Source organism: Pleurodeles waltl, chromosome 11 (genome assembly GCF_031143425.1).
Source record: "Pleurodeles waltl isolate 20211129_DDA chromosome 11, aPleWal1.hap1.20221129, whole genome shotgun sequence".
NCBI classification, from domain to species: domain Eukaryota; kingdom Metazoa; phylum Chordata; class Amphibia; order Caudata; family Salamandridae; genus Pleurodeles; species Pleurodeles waltl.
Window position 1 is genome coordinate 29,460,513 of NC_090450.1, and position 17,187 is coordinate 29,477,699.

General features: G+C 44.8%; 1 protein-coding gene across 1 annotated transcript in view; it reads left to right on the forward strand.

Moving 5' to 3' along the window:
* LOC138265293 (cytochrome P450 2J5-like) overlaps nucleotides 1-17,187 on the forward strand; it is a 272,214-nt gene that overhangs the window by 232,878 nt on the left and 22,149 nt on the right. The window contains exon 7 of the mRNA XM_069212899.1: nucleotides 2,180-2,367. Within this exon, the coding sequence (XP_069069000.1) occupies nucleotides 2,180-2,367 (188 nt within the window). The remainder of the gene's footprint in view (nucleotides 1-2,179; nucleotides 2,368-17,187) is intronic.

The window sequence follows — 17,187 nt, forward strand, 5'->3', positions numbered from 1 at the left end:
AGGTGAAAGACTTTATTACTTTCGAATGGACTACGAATTCGACTGCATTTACCATGATGCATTGGGGTTGGACTTTGTTGCTGGAGTGTAGGCAGTGTGCTCCCTTTCTTTGTAATTTTGTCTTTGGACGGCTCCCTTGAGCCACGGCTGACGAGCCTTGGGAGGCACCTGTGCGCCATGAGAGGTACATAAACCTGAGAAAACATTTGGCGGCATTTCAAGCAAGCCCCTATACCATGCTGCTCCCTGCTGATGATGGGCTAAACCCAGAAACACGTGTACAGGGATAAACAGCACTTGCTGCGCCTACAGAGGTGAAAGACTTTATTACTTTCGGAATGGACTACGAATTCGACTGCATTTACCATGATGCATTGGGGTTGGACTTTGTTGCTGGAGTGTAGGCAGTGTGCTCCCTTTCTTTGTAATTTTGTCTTTGGACGGCTCCCTTGAGCCACGGCTGACGAGCCTTGGGAGGCACCTGTGCGCCATGAGAGGTACATAAACCTGAGAAAACATTTGGCGGCATTTCAAGCAAGCCCCTATACCATGCTGCTCCCTGCTGATGATGGGCTAAACCCAGAAACACGTGTACAGGGATAAACAGCACTTGCTGCGCCTACAGAGGTGAAAGACTTTATTACTTTCGGAATGGACTACGAATTCGACTGCATTTACCATGATGCATTGGGGTTGGACTTTGTTGCTGGAGTGTAGGCAGAGTGCTCCCTTTCTTTGTAATTTTGTCTTTGGACGGCTCCCTTGAGCCACGGCTGACGAGCCTTGGGAGGCACCTGTGCGCCATGAGAGGTACATAAACCTGAGAAAACATTTGGCGGCATTTCAAGCAAGCCCCTATACCATGCTGCTCCCTGCTGATGATGGGCTAAACCCAGAAACACGTGTACAGGGATAAACAGCACTTGCTGCGCCTACAGAGGTGAAAGACTTTATTACTTTCGGAATGGACTACGAATTCGACTGCATTTACCATGATGCATTGGGGTTGGACTTTGTTGCTGGAGTGTAGGCAGTGTGCTCCCTTTCTTTGTAATTTTGTCTTTGGACGGCTCCCTTGAGCCACGGCTGACGAGCCTTGGGAGGCACCTGTGCGCCATGAGAGGTACATAAACCTGAGAAAACATTTGGCGGCATTTCAAGCAAGCCCCTATACCATGCTGCTCCCTGCTGATGATGGGCTAAACCCAGAAACACGTGTACAGGGATAAACAGCACTTGCTGCGCCTACAGAGGTGAAAGACTTTATTACTTTCGGAATGGACTACGAATTCGACTGCATTTACCATGATGCATTGGGGTTGGACTTTGTTGCTGGAGTGTAGGCAGTGTGCTCCCTTTCTTTGTAATTTTGTCTTTGGACGGCTCCCTTGAGCCACGGCTGACGAGCCTTGGGAGGCACCTGTGCGCCATGAGAGGTACATAAACCTGAGAAAACATTTGGCGGCATTTCAAGCAAGCCCCTATACCATGCTGCTCCCTGCTGATGATGGGCTAAACCCAGAAACACGTGTACAGGGATAAACAGCACTTGCTGCGCCTACAGAGGTGAAAGACTTTATTACTTTCGGAATGGACTACGAATTCGACTGCATTTACCATGATGCATTGGGGTTGGACTTTGTTGCTGGAGTGTAGGCAGTGTGCTCCCTTTCTTTGTAATTTTGTCTTTGGACGGCTCCCTTGAGCCACGGCTGACGAGCCTTGGGAGGCACCTGTGCGCCATGAGAGGTACATAAACCTGAGAAAACATTTGGCGGCATTTCAAGCAAGCCCCTATACCATGCTGCTCCCTGCTGATGATGGGCTAAACCCAGAAACACGTGTACAGGGATAAACAGCACTTGCTGCGCCTACAGAGGTGAAAGACTTTATTACTTTCGGAATGGACTACGAATTCGACTGCATTTACCATGATGCATTGGGGTTGGACTTTGTTGCTGGAGTGTAGGCAGTGTGCTCCCTTTCTTTGTAATACTGTATGAAAGGATGTATGCTGGACAACTAGCTAGCATTTTGCCCCACAACTGAGAGTTATATGTGAAATGTTATTTGTTTATAGTAACAGTTTCATTTGTCATTGAAAATATAAAGGGCTTCGTTAATGGTTTTCTTGAAAACCAAGTCAAATTAATTATGTTGTGGAAATATTCCTCCCCAGAAAAAGTGCAGAAGGAGTTGGATGCTGTCCTTGATGAATCCCCGGTCATCCAATATGAAGACAGGAAGAGGCTTCCATATACCAATGCTGTGATTCACGAGATCCAGCGCTACTGCAACATTCAGGGAATGGGCATTTTTAGACAGGTGGTAAAAGACGTCTCACTGCTGGGATATACCATTGGAAAGGTAGGATGTTGATGATTGAGGTTGTGGAGTAGGCATTGTACAATCTTTATCTATCTAGGGATATTAATTCACTTATCCCACCATTATTTGCTTTTGAGATGTGAGGATAAGGGCACTGGGTGGACACTGCAGAGCAGTTCTTGACCTTCGTGGTCAAAGTCACCGCTGTCCTGCTGCATATCATTCCCTGCCTGGTTCCCAGATAAAGTACCTCACCACAGTTCCCCGAGCCTAGGTTCAGTCCTGCTAAGGGAATTACCATGTTTTGCTGTTTTGGGCACTGTTGTTGTTTTTGTGCTTCTGCCTGGTTACTGTCTCTGTTTTTGCCCTCTTTTTACCATGTTATTTCTCTGTTGTCTCTGTTGGCATAGCAATGCTTGGTAATTAGATTTTGTCTTTGCATCACTGATCCTGATATTCCTGCCGTATCCGCTCCAGCCCTCCCACCTCCCTTCCGGCACCTCCCACATCCCAGGACTATTTATGTAGGCCACTGCACAGCCCCTGTGAGCAGTTCTTGACCCTTGTGGTCAAGGTCACCACTCCCCTGCTGCCTATCATTCCCCACCTGGCTCTCTGACAAGCTACTGTGCTGCAGTTCCCCAAGTCCCTGAGCCCCGGTTTGATCCTGCTGGGGGGATTACAGTGTTTTGCTGTTTTGAGCATTGCCATTGCTCTTGTATTTCTGCCTGGTTATTGTCTTGGTTTTTGGCCTCTTTGAACTATGTTATTTCTCTGTTTTCTATGTTGTCATAGCAACCGATTGGTAATTAGATTTTGTCTTTGAGTCGCTGACATTGATTCTCCCTCTTTTTCCGCTCCCGCCCTCCCGCTTCCCTGACAGCCCTTCCCACCTCTCGGGACTATTTACGGAGGCCACTGCAAAGCTATGTGCAGTGGGTGCAGAAGGAGCGCCAAAGGCAAGCCCGTCTGTGCCTGTCTGTGCCTGGACCGCACCCAGCGATAGGGACCCCTGACCCTCCCACCACCCGCCACTACACCACCAAGGAGCTCCTGGCCATGGACCCCAGAACAACAGCTGCTTCACTGCCGCTCCGCGATCCACCAAGGGACCTTTCACCTGTTTCAGTTACAGGACCCCACACCGGAGCCCGCACCACCACCACCCAGAAAATCACAAATAACCCTGACATCTCAATTGCATCTTGCTCAATGCCCGTCCACTCTGCAAAAATGCCACGGAAATCTAAGATACCATCTCCACCCTCTAAACGGACATTACCTTCATCACCAAAACCTAGCACAACCCCTCCTCAAATCCTGACATCATCAAAGCAACACCTGAAGGCTACAAGATGATAGAGACTGCATGTGCAAACACCGCAGGATCATCACCATCCTCTTTAAAGAAATCATCTGATGCATTGCCACCAATGATGACCCCATGTCACTTATGGGACAATTCAACTTCCAACTACAGACGAACACCAAGACCACGCACAGAGACATCCTCCTATGCAGACCCCCTGGTCCTCGACTGGCCGTCAGTGACACCAACACCATCACCCCCTAGCCATCAACTCCTACCACAACTTCGGCGACCTCAATTTCCACATGGATGACCCCAATGATGCCAACTCCACCTTCCTCCTGGAGAATTTGAAAAAAATTGGTCACCGGACCCACATACAAAGCCAGGCACACTCTTGATTCTATCTTCACCTCGGGCGACAGAATCGAATTCAGACACGTCGGAGAACTCACCTTTACCGACCACACCATCATCCACTTCACCATCAGCAACAATCAGCCCAACATCACTAAGCACCCCAGCTATTCCCATCATACCTAGGGCAAGGTAACTGAGACTCAGTGGACACAGGGCCGGAGCACCACCCAACCTGAAACTTCATCAGACCTTGACCTTGCTGTCCAGAATTTCTCTGATCGAATCACCGAATGCATCAACAGAGTCGCCCGGATGAAAGCAGCAAAATCCAACTAAACCTCAAAACAAGCCAGCTGGTACACCCCACAGCTTAGAACCACCAAACACTACTGCTACCAGTTTCAGAAATGATGGCGCACCTCAAAGAATCCCACCGACAGAGCCACTCACAAATCAGCCCACAGGAACTACCACCTGCACATTAAAGAAGCCAAGAGACCAGCCATTACAGCCCGCATCAGAACAGCAGCCAACCACATGAAAGAACTCCTCAAAATAGTTAAAGAATTCTCAAACCCTGCAGCCACAGAGAATACCATTCACCCCTCCCAACTCTGCAACACCCTCTCTGACTAATTCCACAGCAAGATCGCAACCATCTACAATAACATTTACCCACAACCCACTGTTTGCAACCTCAACATCCCTGACCAACCAACGCACACCAGGCCATCAACCAAAAGCTTACAGAATACCTGGAACAAAACCACCTACTTGACACCTCCTAATCAGGTGCATGCCAACCACAGCACCTAGACCACCCTGATCAGTGCCAGAACGACATAAGAACCCTCCTCGTCTGTTGAGAGACTGTACCCATAATCCTCCTTGATCTCTCGGCAGCATTCAACACTGTCTCCCACCACACCCTCACCAACAGACTCTACAATATTGACATATGACACAACGTCCTCAACTGGACCACCTCTTTTCTTACAGTTCATACACAGAGCATCTGGCTACCTCCCTTCACCTGGGAGGCATGACATGCAGCGTACCCAAAGTATCATCCCTCAGCCCCACACTCTTCAGCACCTACATGACACCCCTCGCAGACATCGTCGGATCCCACACCCTAAACATAATCTCATTATCAGACAACTCTCAACTTATCCTCTCACTCTCCATAGACCCCTCTATCACCAGAACCAACTTCTGCAATGCCATGGCCAATGTAGCCAACTGGATGAGAGATTATTGCTCTAATCTCAGAAGTACTGATCTTCGGGAAGGACACTTCCATCTTGGACCACAGCTAGTGACCGGCAGAACTCGGACCAACACCCACACCAAGAGATCATGCGCGCAACCTTGACATCCAGCTTGACACAAAACTAACCTCAAAATGGCGTCAATGCAGTCACCTCCATCTGCTTCTACACCCTTTGCGCACTCTGCAGACTCTTCTGATGGATTCCAACCTACACCTGAAGAAAACCCTTCACTCAGGCCTTTATCATCACCCTCCTCGACTACGGCAACACTCTCTACATCCTCAGATGGCTTCAGACTATACTGAATGCAGAAGCCGGACTCATCTTGGGCCTCTCCAAAAGGACCCACATCACCCCCCACCTCAGACCCCTCCACTGGCTCCCCATTCAGAAGAGATGTCAGTTCAAGATCCTCACACAAGCCTAAAAATCTGTACACAATCAAGGACCAACCTATCTCAACCATCCCATCAACTCGCAAAACACTTGCGCTCCTCCACATCAGCCTGTGCGTACACCCCCAGAATCCATTGCAGCTGCAGCAGGGGATGCTCCGTCTCCTGCATCGCTGCCAAGACCTGGAACAACCTGCCCCTCCATCTTCGAACAGCACCCTCCCTGGTGGACTTCTGAAAGAAGCTCAAAACCTGCCTCTTTGACTAAGCCATCACACCCTCTGCGCCCAGATACCCCTAGGGGTGCAAGTGCTGTGCTAAATAAGGGCTGATTGATTGATTGATGGGAACATCAAAGCACAACCTCTGAGTTATTTTTATGGCCTCTGGGTGGCCTTTTCAGATTGTCACCGGTAAAAGAGCTCAATTGTGGGACATAGCGATTCTAATGCAACACCATAGTGCAATCTTCAGGTGTCGGCAGGTATGAGGCTGGACCAGAGGGACTAACAACATAGCACCACCTGGACTGTTCCCACTCATCCAGGGGCATGCTCTCAGCATGTGGATGATCCTCCTGCTCTGACCACGAGAACTGCTCACTCACTGTGTCTTAAAGTATTCTCATGGAATGTGTCTGGTTGACGATCGAAATTGCTTAATCTTGACTGGCTGTATTTAACTAATTAGTATGATATCATCTGTTGCCCAGAGACATGAGAACTAGACAGCGGCGGCTCCTCCATTAGGGCGGAGGAGCATCGCTCCCACACCAGCAGCAGCTGCAAAGCCTTTTCAAGAAAAGGATAATAAACTTTGTTTATTATCCTTTTCTTGAAAAGCGGCGGGGCATTGGGGGTGACGAGCACTTGAGGGAAATGCACAGAGCACTCCCCTCAGTGCGCCTGTATGTTTGGCTGGCCATTTCGGGCCGGCCAACACACACATGCTCAGGAGACTTTTTCCAGCCCGGCAACACAGTTGGCGGGCTACAGAGAGCCTCCACAGGCTCCCAGTCTGCCCTGGGTGTGCCCTGGCTAGGCACTCCCAGCCAATTCTGAGGCTGCTCTGAGCAGCATCAGGATTGGCCCCAGGGCAGGCTAGGAGCCTGTGCCTGCAGCCTGGAGCGACAACGAGGGATAGAGGAGCAGCGCAGCGGCTGAAGGTAAGCTTTTAATATTATTAATTTTGATTATAAATGCACCCCTCGTGTGCCACACCCGCCTGGCCCCCCCCTTAGATGTCAGCGAGCCTTGACTGGAACTAGAACCTCAGAACATTAATGGGTACTGCATCTTTTTTAGCCCTGCAACTCACCAAAGGAAACACTTTCTCCTCCCAATTTTACAGAAACTAATATAAGACCCTATAAGGTGGCTTTTGCTTTCCTACAGCAGTTAGGGAGTACTGAGGTATGTTATGCGATGATTCATTTTATTAAATGCTCCTTTTCAATTAGAAAGAGATATTGATTTTTTACGAGGATAGGTCATATTGATTCTAGCTTTTTATTGTATTAAACATGGTATTTGTTATTTTATTTGTTTTATACTTTTGATGGCTGTGTAAGAAATGTATTGTTGTGTCTATGATATGCACTTTTATGGCTTTAGGCAGCCAAATAAAGTACTACTTGACTTGACTACTACTGAAAATATGCCCGACCTATAGGCATGTAATGCAGGATATTTACTATTAATCCTTGCAGGTTTTTAAAAGTATCATTTTCCTCCTTTTCCGAAGATTTTCTAACACAATTTCATGATTCAAGTCACGCAAGCTTTATTCGGTCTAATTAAACCATCAAAGCAATAACTTACAGCAGTAAAACCATGATCTATACATAATAAATATATAATAAAGTTTAAAATTAATAATGAGGATAAAATGAGAGATCTGCGAATATAAAAGAAGGAATTGATGTAAGTCTTCACGTATATCTCCCATCCTATATATGAGGAGGAGTCGTCAAATTTTAGCTACCTTTAACTTCCTCATCGATAATTTGATAGAGAATTCATTGAGTTTAAACTATCATGTGAACAGTAATTAAATTGAATAAATTAAGATCAGTGTTCAATTAATAACAAATCACTATGATTTTTTTAAAAATGTGTACGTATATGCCATGCGGACGCAAGGAACTTGCTGACCGCACAAGTTAGGAAGGGTGGAGCAGTCTCTCAACATCAACCTTGGGGCATCTTTGCACGTTCTCAACCCCATATTCCTGCAAGCGGGACGGAGCCATTTCCGCTGGACAAGGCCATGGGCAGGACAAATAAACATGAAGTGCACTACAGTTTCTACAGAGCCATTACAACTTGGGCATTGATCGATTAGCGAAGTAGAGCACCATGAACTAGTAAAGGACTTCAGGGGGAGGCATCCATACCTGAACCGGACATACAAACTTTTGCTTAGTTGATCGGTAATCAAATTTAAAAAGGGTTCAAAGTGGGGCAACCACTTGTAATAGAGAAATTGAGACGTCAACCTACCATATGAAGTGCATAACAAATACTTTTTCCTAACATGGGACCAGTAAACAGATTTTAAATGATCCTTGTGGACCCTCCTTAAATTATTTGGCTGGCTCCAAAAGTCACTAAGTCCCAGGGTGTGAAACCATTCCGAAATATACTTAAACCAAGGGATAGAAAGTACGTTCGGTCTATCCAATAAATCTTGCAAGGACTCCTTATATATAACTAATTCAGTGGTGGTCCAGATACGAACCCAAAAAGTTAGAGGCCTTAGGGCTATTACATCAGAAATGTGGGGGAACCCTAAGTCCAAAAACACTGGAACCAAGGGCGTACTATGAGGACATGCCAAGAGCGATCTTACGAAGTTATTTTCCCCTACAGATAACTTACTAGTTTTGAAGCAACCCCAAACCTCTGCGCCATAAACCGCGGCGTTCTGAGCCTTTGCTAGATACATTTTAATAGCTGGGGAAACAACTTTCACAGTATTAGACTTTTGGAAACGCAAAATTGCCCCTGACCTGTGTGCTAAAAGAGCTAAACTTTTTCCTGCCTTGGCCTGCCAGTTCATGTCATTGCTGATTCTCACCCCTAGATAATCGATGGAGCATACCTTACTCAGAGGAACCTCATTATATAAGATGCTACATCGTTTGGTGCAACCAAGACCAAAGATCATAAGTTTTGTTTTACTGGAATTTAGCTCCAGTCCATGGTCTGCACAAAACACACTGAACCTGTCCAGGAGAACCTGAAGTCCCATAGGTGTATTAGAGATCAAGAGGGAGCCGTCTGCAAATAAAAGAATTGAAACTTTTAAATTGTTCAATGAAGGGGCATCATTTGGACAATCAGTTACAACTTGCACCACCTCATTAATGAACAAGGAAAAAAGAGTGGGTGCCAGGACACAGCCCTGGAGTACCCCCTGCCTGATATTAATACGATCAGTAAGTTCCCCCTGACTACCCCATCTTACTCGAGCATAGGTGTTCTTGTGCAATCTTTGAATTAGGTGCACCAAATTTTTTCGGGACACCAATTTTTTTTAGGACTTCCCACAATTTCTCTCTTGGAACGAGATCGAACGCGGACTTTAGGTCAACAAAAGCAACATACAAGTTTTGTTTGGCCAAAGTAACGTATTTCCAGAGTAGCAGGAAGAATCTAAAAACTTGGTCCATAGTGCTAATTCTTGAACGGAAACCAGCCTGGAGGGGGGATATGACCTGGTTGGCTTGGACCCAGTCCATAAGCCTGTCTAGGACTTGCTTAGAGAAAATCTTTTGTAGATTGTCAATGAGACTAATTGGGCGGTAATTTATGGGCAGTCCCACATCTCCTTTTTTATAGATTGGGATAATTTCGGCCCGAGCCACAAATCCGGAATAGGGCCACCTGCTGCAATGGCATTCGATAATGTATTAATATACCACGCCCAAATAACGGGTTCTGACTTAAACAAGTCCCCCGGAATCTTGTCAGGACCAGGAGCCTTTTCGGATTTCAGAGAACTAATAGCTGCTGTGGTTTCTGCAATTGTAAAAACAATGTCCTCCGTAGGTCCTTCAATGGGAGGCCTGCATTCAACGCCTTTATTGGCCTCATAGTCCTGCTGTATGGATGAAGCATAGATCTCGGAGAAATGGGCCACCCATCTTTCAGGCTGGATATGGAGATTTCAAGTGTCATTACCCTCTCTATACCTATTGGTCAGCAACCTCCAAAAAGAGCCATCGTCTCGATTTTTGACTGCCTCCAGCAGCTTCTGCCAGATCACAAATTCCCAATTTTTCTTCTCTAGATCCAGGGCCTTGGTGTAACTAAATCTAGCGGCCCTGATCTTCTCCTGTGAGTGCTTGTGAAGGGCCAATTTGAGATTGAGCCTCGCAAGGTCACAATCTTTGTTAAACCATTCTCTAGATCGGATGGTATCGAGAGCATACCTAAAAGTGGTTTCTTTATAGAAAAACTTCTGTAAGATGTTTGTCAATTCGATGTGGATTTTCAAGATTGGAATACTATCGACCTCTTGCTCATCAAAACCGGAGAACAGCTGTAGAAAGGAAGAATACATTTGTTTGATCAGGAATGGATTAGATGTAACTTTTGGCCAACTGACGCAAGTTTGCCTAAGGTTCAGGCGAGGGATCGGGACATCAGTGATCTCTAGATGTTGGGTTCTCTCAAAAGCTTTATTGGATAAAGTAAGACATAGGGGGTGATGGTCGCTATCATAGCAGGGTTCCACCTTCATATCCAGAGTGTTTGACCAGAGCCTGATGTCGACCAAAAAATAATCAATAATGCTGGAAGAACACCCACGCTTAAAAGTGGGGGCACGATTTGGATCAGATCTAGTGCAACCATTACATTCTCTGAGTCCAAAACGTAAACAAAGGGAGGTCATCTGCTTGGCAACACAAGAACCAATGCTAGGAGTATCGTCCTTCGTTTGGGAATTACCCCAAGATTCATCTTCTTCAGTTGTCAAATTGCCTATAAGGTTCTTAAATACGAAGGAACAGTTTATATCACCCCCTATCACCAGATAATTAGATGGATGGAAAAGTTCCATAGACTCAGCTAGCTGAGCAAGTACCCTAGATTCCATGCTACGGGGGACAGACCTCGCGTATACATTGACCATAATCACTGTAAAACCAGGCTGAAATATAAGTCTAATGCCCAATAGATCTAACGAGTTAAGGGATAATGCACAATGGTCACATTGCAATTTTTTTATTCACTAAAATCATAAGCCCACCCATGGGTCTACCAAAGCCTCCAGAGGCAGGTTGAGCTGCGACAAAATATGTTGTGAACCCGTCAACATATATTATCTCTTCCGCCCAGGTTTCCTGAAAAAGACATAAATCCTGCTTAGTGATAAGGTTGACCCATCCGGGATCTCCCATCTTTTTCTCTATTCCAGCCACATTCCAAGACATAATGTGAAGTTCAGAAAGCATAAATGTGGGCCTAGCTCTCAGGGGTGCGGTGAAATTCAAAGCCCTTGGTCGTTTGCCTCTATGGGCCGTAGCAACAGCAATGGGGAACACTGGGGGAGAGACAGCACTTAGTCAGTCTAAGTCTGATAACCGGGGGGAACGGATCTCGGTCGAAACTGGTCGATTACTATAGAGTGGACCCTGGATCCCTCCCACACGGACATTAGATGGTCTATCAATCCTTCGTATCTCACCCCCTGGAGAATACATACAGAGGCCAATTCCGATATCTCTACCAGATTTCAGAAAACTGGTCCGTGAATTGAAAGCCATAACATTATCGACCATGGAGGAATCAAAAAGAAGAATTGAAATATAATCAAAATCTGGTTGGACATGTCTGCGTACCTCCCAAATATCAGAACGGATAACAGACAGACATTTCCTCTATGTGCGAATCCAATAAATAACTTTATTAGTGAGAGATTCGTGAGACTCTCTCTGACCAACAGACAACCTAGGGACCCCTATCATGCATATGTATGCATCCTTACTACTCTGATCATATCTCCCCTTTGAATCAGTCGCCTGAGTCAATTTAAATTGACCTTGGCGTAAGACTCTGAGTGGACTTACAGGCACCTGTGCACCCTTCCCGTCCTTGGCTTCCTTGGGCAAGGGATTTATACAGGGAAGACGCTGATCATTATTTTTTGAGGCAGGATTAAGCATACGGCCGGTATCAGTGGGGTTGTCAACGGGAAAGAGTAGACAACTCCCCTTTTTATTCGTAGCCATGCTCGTGGACTTCGCCCCCAACTTTAGGCATTTGGGATAAGAGGTTAAGTTATCCCCAGTATCTAATGTTGCTAGCGTGTTGGACCCCCCCGGTCAGCTCAGGGATGTGGACATTCGCGCTGGGCAATTTACAGTTCCAGATTACCTTCTGATCGGATAGTCCAGAAATTTTACTCAAAATAACCATTACCAAGGATTTTAAATCATCCAGCTTCTGGGAAACAATTTCCAGTTCAAGTGACCTATTACGTTGGATTGCCCGTCCAATTCCTCTGTGTCAGGTTCCGCTGGAATTAAAGGTGGAGAGCAACCTAGGCTCTCACCAGAAGTAGATAGGGGTTGAAATCTGTTTGAACAGGGGATATCACTAAAAATTACAGTCTTGGAGCCTGAATGCAGAGAGTCCCTGGATTGGGTACATTCTACAACTTCAGCATTCGAAGTATGCCTCATTGGTGGCGAAAAAATTGCAGCCTTGGATATGGGAGGCGGATGAAGGTCCACTTTCACAGACAAATGGGGAGTCCGCAGTTTTTTGTTAAATAGATCCGGAATCTTCCTGTGGGTCGAAGTGGCAGAAATGGGGGGAGCGATGATAGATGGGCTCCTCAATATTGCCTCTACTCCCTCAAACAAGGAGTCAATAGTTTGAAATTGATTCCTAATAGGCTTAGGAGGGTCATCTGCTTTCCTGCTAGCTCGCTTCTTGTGTTTTTTAGCACCAGAGTGTGGCGCAGGAACATCATCTGCCTTCCGCTTACCCATTGTAGACTGCGTGGTATCGAAAGCCAAAAACTAGGGCCCCAAACAAAAATTAAAGAGGGATGGCCCGGCCTCAGTCGGTCGCTGACGGGCGAAGGACGGGCCCGCCCTTTGCCCGCGCACGTCCCGCGCAGCGGTGTTGCGTGGTGCGCTTTGTAGCGCCCGCGAGTGTCCCCAGGTGTAGGGAGAGCACAGGGGTGCCTGTGACTTGGAGTCCCACCAGGCACAGTCAGGGTCAGAGGCAGCGGCGTTGCGTGGTGCACTTTGTAGCGCCCGCGAGTGTCCCCAGGTGTAGAGAGAGCACAGGGGTGCCTGGGACTTGGAGTCCCACCAGGCACAGTCAGGGTCCAATTTCATGATTATTTTTTTTTTTAAATGCTGTTCTTAACGCACAATTATCCAGAAACTATGAATTATATTTGCAAAGCCCTAGGAAAGATCTTAGATCATCTTTGCTTTTAAAGGTTGGGCTATCAATTATGTTTTCTTCCAAATATATTTTTGGTCTCATTCCTTCAGCTGAAATGCGATACCCTAAATATTCCTTATTGTTTAACAAAAATATACATCCCTTTTATTTGTAAAGTGTAATATCATGATCTCGTAAAGCATCTAACACTGTGCAGCACTTGCAAAGGATTCCTTTGACTATCAGGAGATATGAGGATGTCATCCTGGTAGGCCAACACAATGATTCCCCATAAGATATAAACCATATTTTTTTGTAAAACTGAGGCTGCTGAAGCCAGGCCAAGGGACATGCAAAGGAATATATGATCCAAATGAGGTATTGAATACTGTTAGAAAAAAACCCTCATTGAGCTGAGCCTGGTAGTAGGCAGCTCTCAGATCTAAGGTTGCAAACACTTCACTGGTTCACCCAACTGAGCTAAGATTACTTGGATATTCGCTAAGGGGAAACAGTCTACCAGGATGTACTTATTTAGGGATGTTCCTATTTAGGGACCTCAGATCCACACACAAAACCTCACATCACTGTTTTCTTCTTTGCCAAAACAATAGGAGAGATCCATTGGGAGGTGTCAACTGGCTCTATCACCCATACACTACACAATTTATGCAGATGTTCTTTTTAGTTGACTCCTAAAACTCAAAAGAACATTCCACACCCTATGAATCACAGGAATGTCTCAAAATAATGATGTATAGATGTCAAAAAGTTGCTTCAAAGGTAAAGTTTGTGTGACTATTGTGTGAACAAGTGAGATTGAGCTAGCTTTCAAATGTCTTGAAACCATACCAACTGCACCTTGGTCTCTCTAGTGTGATATGTACTTCTCCTTGCTACATAGACTATGCCGTGCATAGTTCTTTCCTTATGTCTAACATATTCTTTAAAATAACCCACCCAATCAATTTCAAACCTTCCAAATGCTTTCTTATGTGTTTCCATTCCTTCTCATACAACGTGTCAGTCACTATAGCGACAGGATATCCTGAGTCTAGAGTGACATCAGTTTCCACATGACCAATTGTTATATTGCAAACTTGATCTCCTTGCTTGTCCAACTGTCCTATGGACTTGGCCATCCTGACACACAAGACTACTTTGCTGCATTCTGTACATAATTCATTTGACCTTTCTGTGGTGTTACATTGTTCATTAACAAATACAATTGTCTGCATGTTTTAACATGCACGAAAAAATATATATCTTTTTGCACTTTATGCAAGTCTTCCCTACTGCGGGACAATGATTTTTGACCCACATGTGGAGCAAGTTTCCTCCCCACTAGCACCAGTGATTTCGAATTTCTAGTTTTCATTATTTGAACTTGCCAGATACTTAGTTTTGGACAAATCAGCTTTCCCATTTTTTACTTTTTGCTCATCCTTAGTTCTTTGGATGCCCTTATGGATTTTTCAGATCCTCTTGCAATTTCCAATAACTCTTCCAAACTGGGATTACTGCTTCACAGAGGTCTTTTGTGTGTTCTTCTATTAAAACAGTTAACTACAATCTAATCCATTAAGTAACTATCCAGTGTTCTGTTGAATGAAAAAGTGGAAACAAGGATGCTCTGCTAAGAATCCATCAATGGACCTATTTTGAACTTACTGGTTTGTTTAAAATGTGCGTTTCTTCACTATCATATTAGTATCATTCTTGAAGTGTATTTACAAACTTTTTACTGTTACCTCAAGCTCATCCCAGAAAAGTTGGGCTGGGGTAATTAGCACAGGTAACTTATCAAATATTATTTGACCCTCTATTCTAAAGCAATTATTTAGCATGCCGTTTTCCTTAAAGCATCAAATTTAGTACCATCAAATACCTGTCCAAAGTCCTACCCTTTATTTCCACTTTAATCTCTGCATGTCTGGTTCACCTAAGAAAGTGATTGGAAGATTTTAATTTCACTTTATGGATTCCTTAATATAAGATATGGTTTATTTAATAGTGTTGACTCTGTACAATACTCTGTACAATACTCTAAACAAGTTCAGATTGATGGTAATCACATAACAATGCTTTATACTACCTTGGTAAACATCAAGACCATGTGTAGGATTTGGTTACTAAAGGAATTTTGTTTAAAAAAAATTAAGGAAATATTCATGATCAAACACCCACTAGCTTTGTCTACAACAAAGTTGCTCTAGGGGGGATGCTTACTTTTTTGCTTTGAACAGACTCAGGAGATTAAGCCAGTCCCAAAGAAGAATTCAACCAAATCAGCCGGTGATGTGCCTGCTTCGTTATTTTCACTTACTTTAGTCACAGCAAGTAGCAGAGCGGGCATAGTGTGAGCTAACACAGTCACTCTCCATGGGTCTGTCAGGGCTGGACACAGAAGCCAAAGCAGGAAAATATGCCATCATGCTTCCATACATGCTGAATGCTTAATGGGGAGTGTAAATAATATTAAAACCAGCAGCACAGGAAAAGGCACTGTAACACCCCAACAGAACTCAGCACTCTCATTGCGGAATGTGAAAAGAATCTGGCTCTCACTGTCAAAAGCATGTGAAGGGAGCGCGCACACAATGTTTGAAGGCCCAGGTAATCCAACAGCCACTACATATACATTGATTTGGTGCAGTGTGACACCTCAGAACAATCACAGTAGGGGAAGGCTGCTACAAAAAAGGGGTGGCTCACACTTAACCAGCAATGAAGTAAGGTTCAATGATTTTCAATACTGCATATAGTGCCACGTAGGAGCTGCTCTTCGGGTTCCCACTTCAGGTTCATTCCATTCTTGTAGCCAAAATTTGGTTAGGTTGAGATAAAATGAATGCAGTCAGGCAGAAGAAGGTATTGGGCTATTGATAAATAAAAAGAACAGCACACAAAGTCCCTTTGGCGACTGCTCCAAGCTCCACCAATCAACTGAAATTGAGCTGGGAACACTCACGAAGAGATGCATGTAAAACATTCTACTCTTGAAGAGACTCTAAGGAAATCTGCCATGACATAGCCCATTACACTAGAGATTACGGTCTCATGGTTGTGCACACCAGCATTGAGGGACTGGGAGTGAAACCAACAATATATGGTTTATCTGTGTTACAGGAAAAGAAGCAGAGTCCATAGCACAGGTGAGAAGAGATGCTTCCATACTAGAAAAATGTCTAGAGCCACGATTCTGCAGCTTTGGTATTTTCTGCCTAATTTTGTATTTACCACACTTGCCACATAATCCACCATTTGCTGCATAATTTGCAGCTTTTAACAAAAAATATTTTTAGCTCAAATGTTCAAAGGATACAAAAAAGAATGTCATGCATGGTGTCTAGTAGTGACAGACCCTTTTCCGCAAAAAATTGGATTTACTGCACTTTCCACCTTGTCCACCATCTACTGCATTATTTGCAGCTTTTAAACGTCTTTCTAGCCTAAACCCATGAAAACATATGACAAAGATTGCAATGCATGGTGCCCAGTAGCGGCAGACTATTTTCAAAGGTCAACTGTTCCCCTTTCAGGTGGTTGCTTCTATTGGGGTATACAATTGGTACTAATGAGTTGTAACATTCCCACAGAGTGAGTGTATGTCAAAATTAAAAATTGCAAAATAATTCTGCCCAGAATGTGCACATTATAATGTATAATTAGGAATTTGATGCTCGACCTTACTGCATATTATACTCTTCCATTTCCCCATAACTTGAGCTGCCCTGTGTATAACCAGTTTGGTTAAATCTTAGTATTCTCAGAGTTTCATTATGACCAAAGCGTCACCATATCACTTACAGATGTAGTTATATGTACATCAAATTGTTTGAGTGCCTAGAGGGGCACCTTTAATGCACTGACTTTTACTCTGTAATGGAGGATTTCTCAGATGTACACTAATAACAATTAGAACATTGGAATGTTGGCAGCTCCATTGAAGACAATGGAGTGCTGCGGGCTTTTACTGGCCGGTAAAAGCCCGCAGCGCCAACATTCCAGTGTTCGCTTTGTTCACAGCAGCAGCTGTGAACAAAGCCTCACAGAGCCCGAGGGGATTTTAATCCCCTCGGGCTCCGTGAATTTTTTTTTTTTAATAGAAC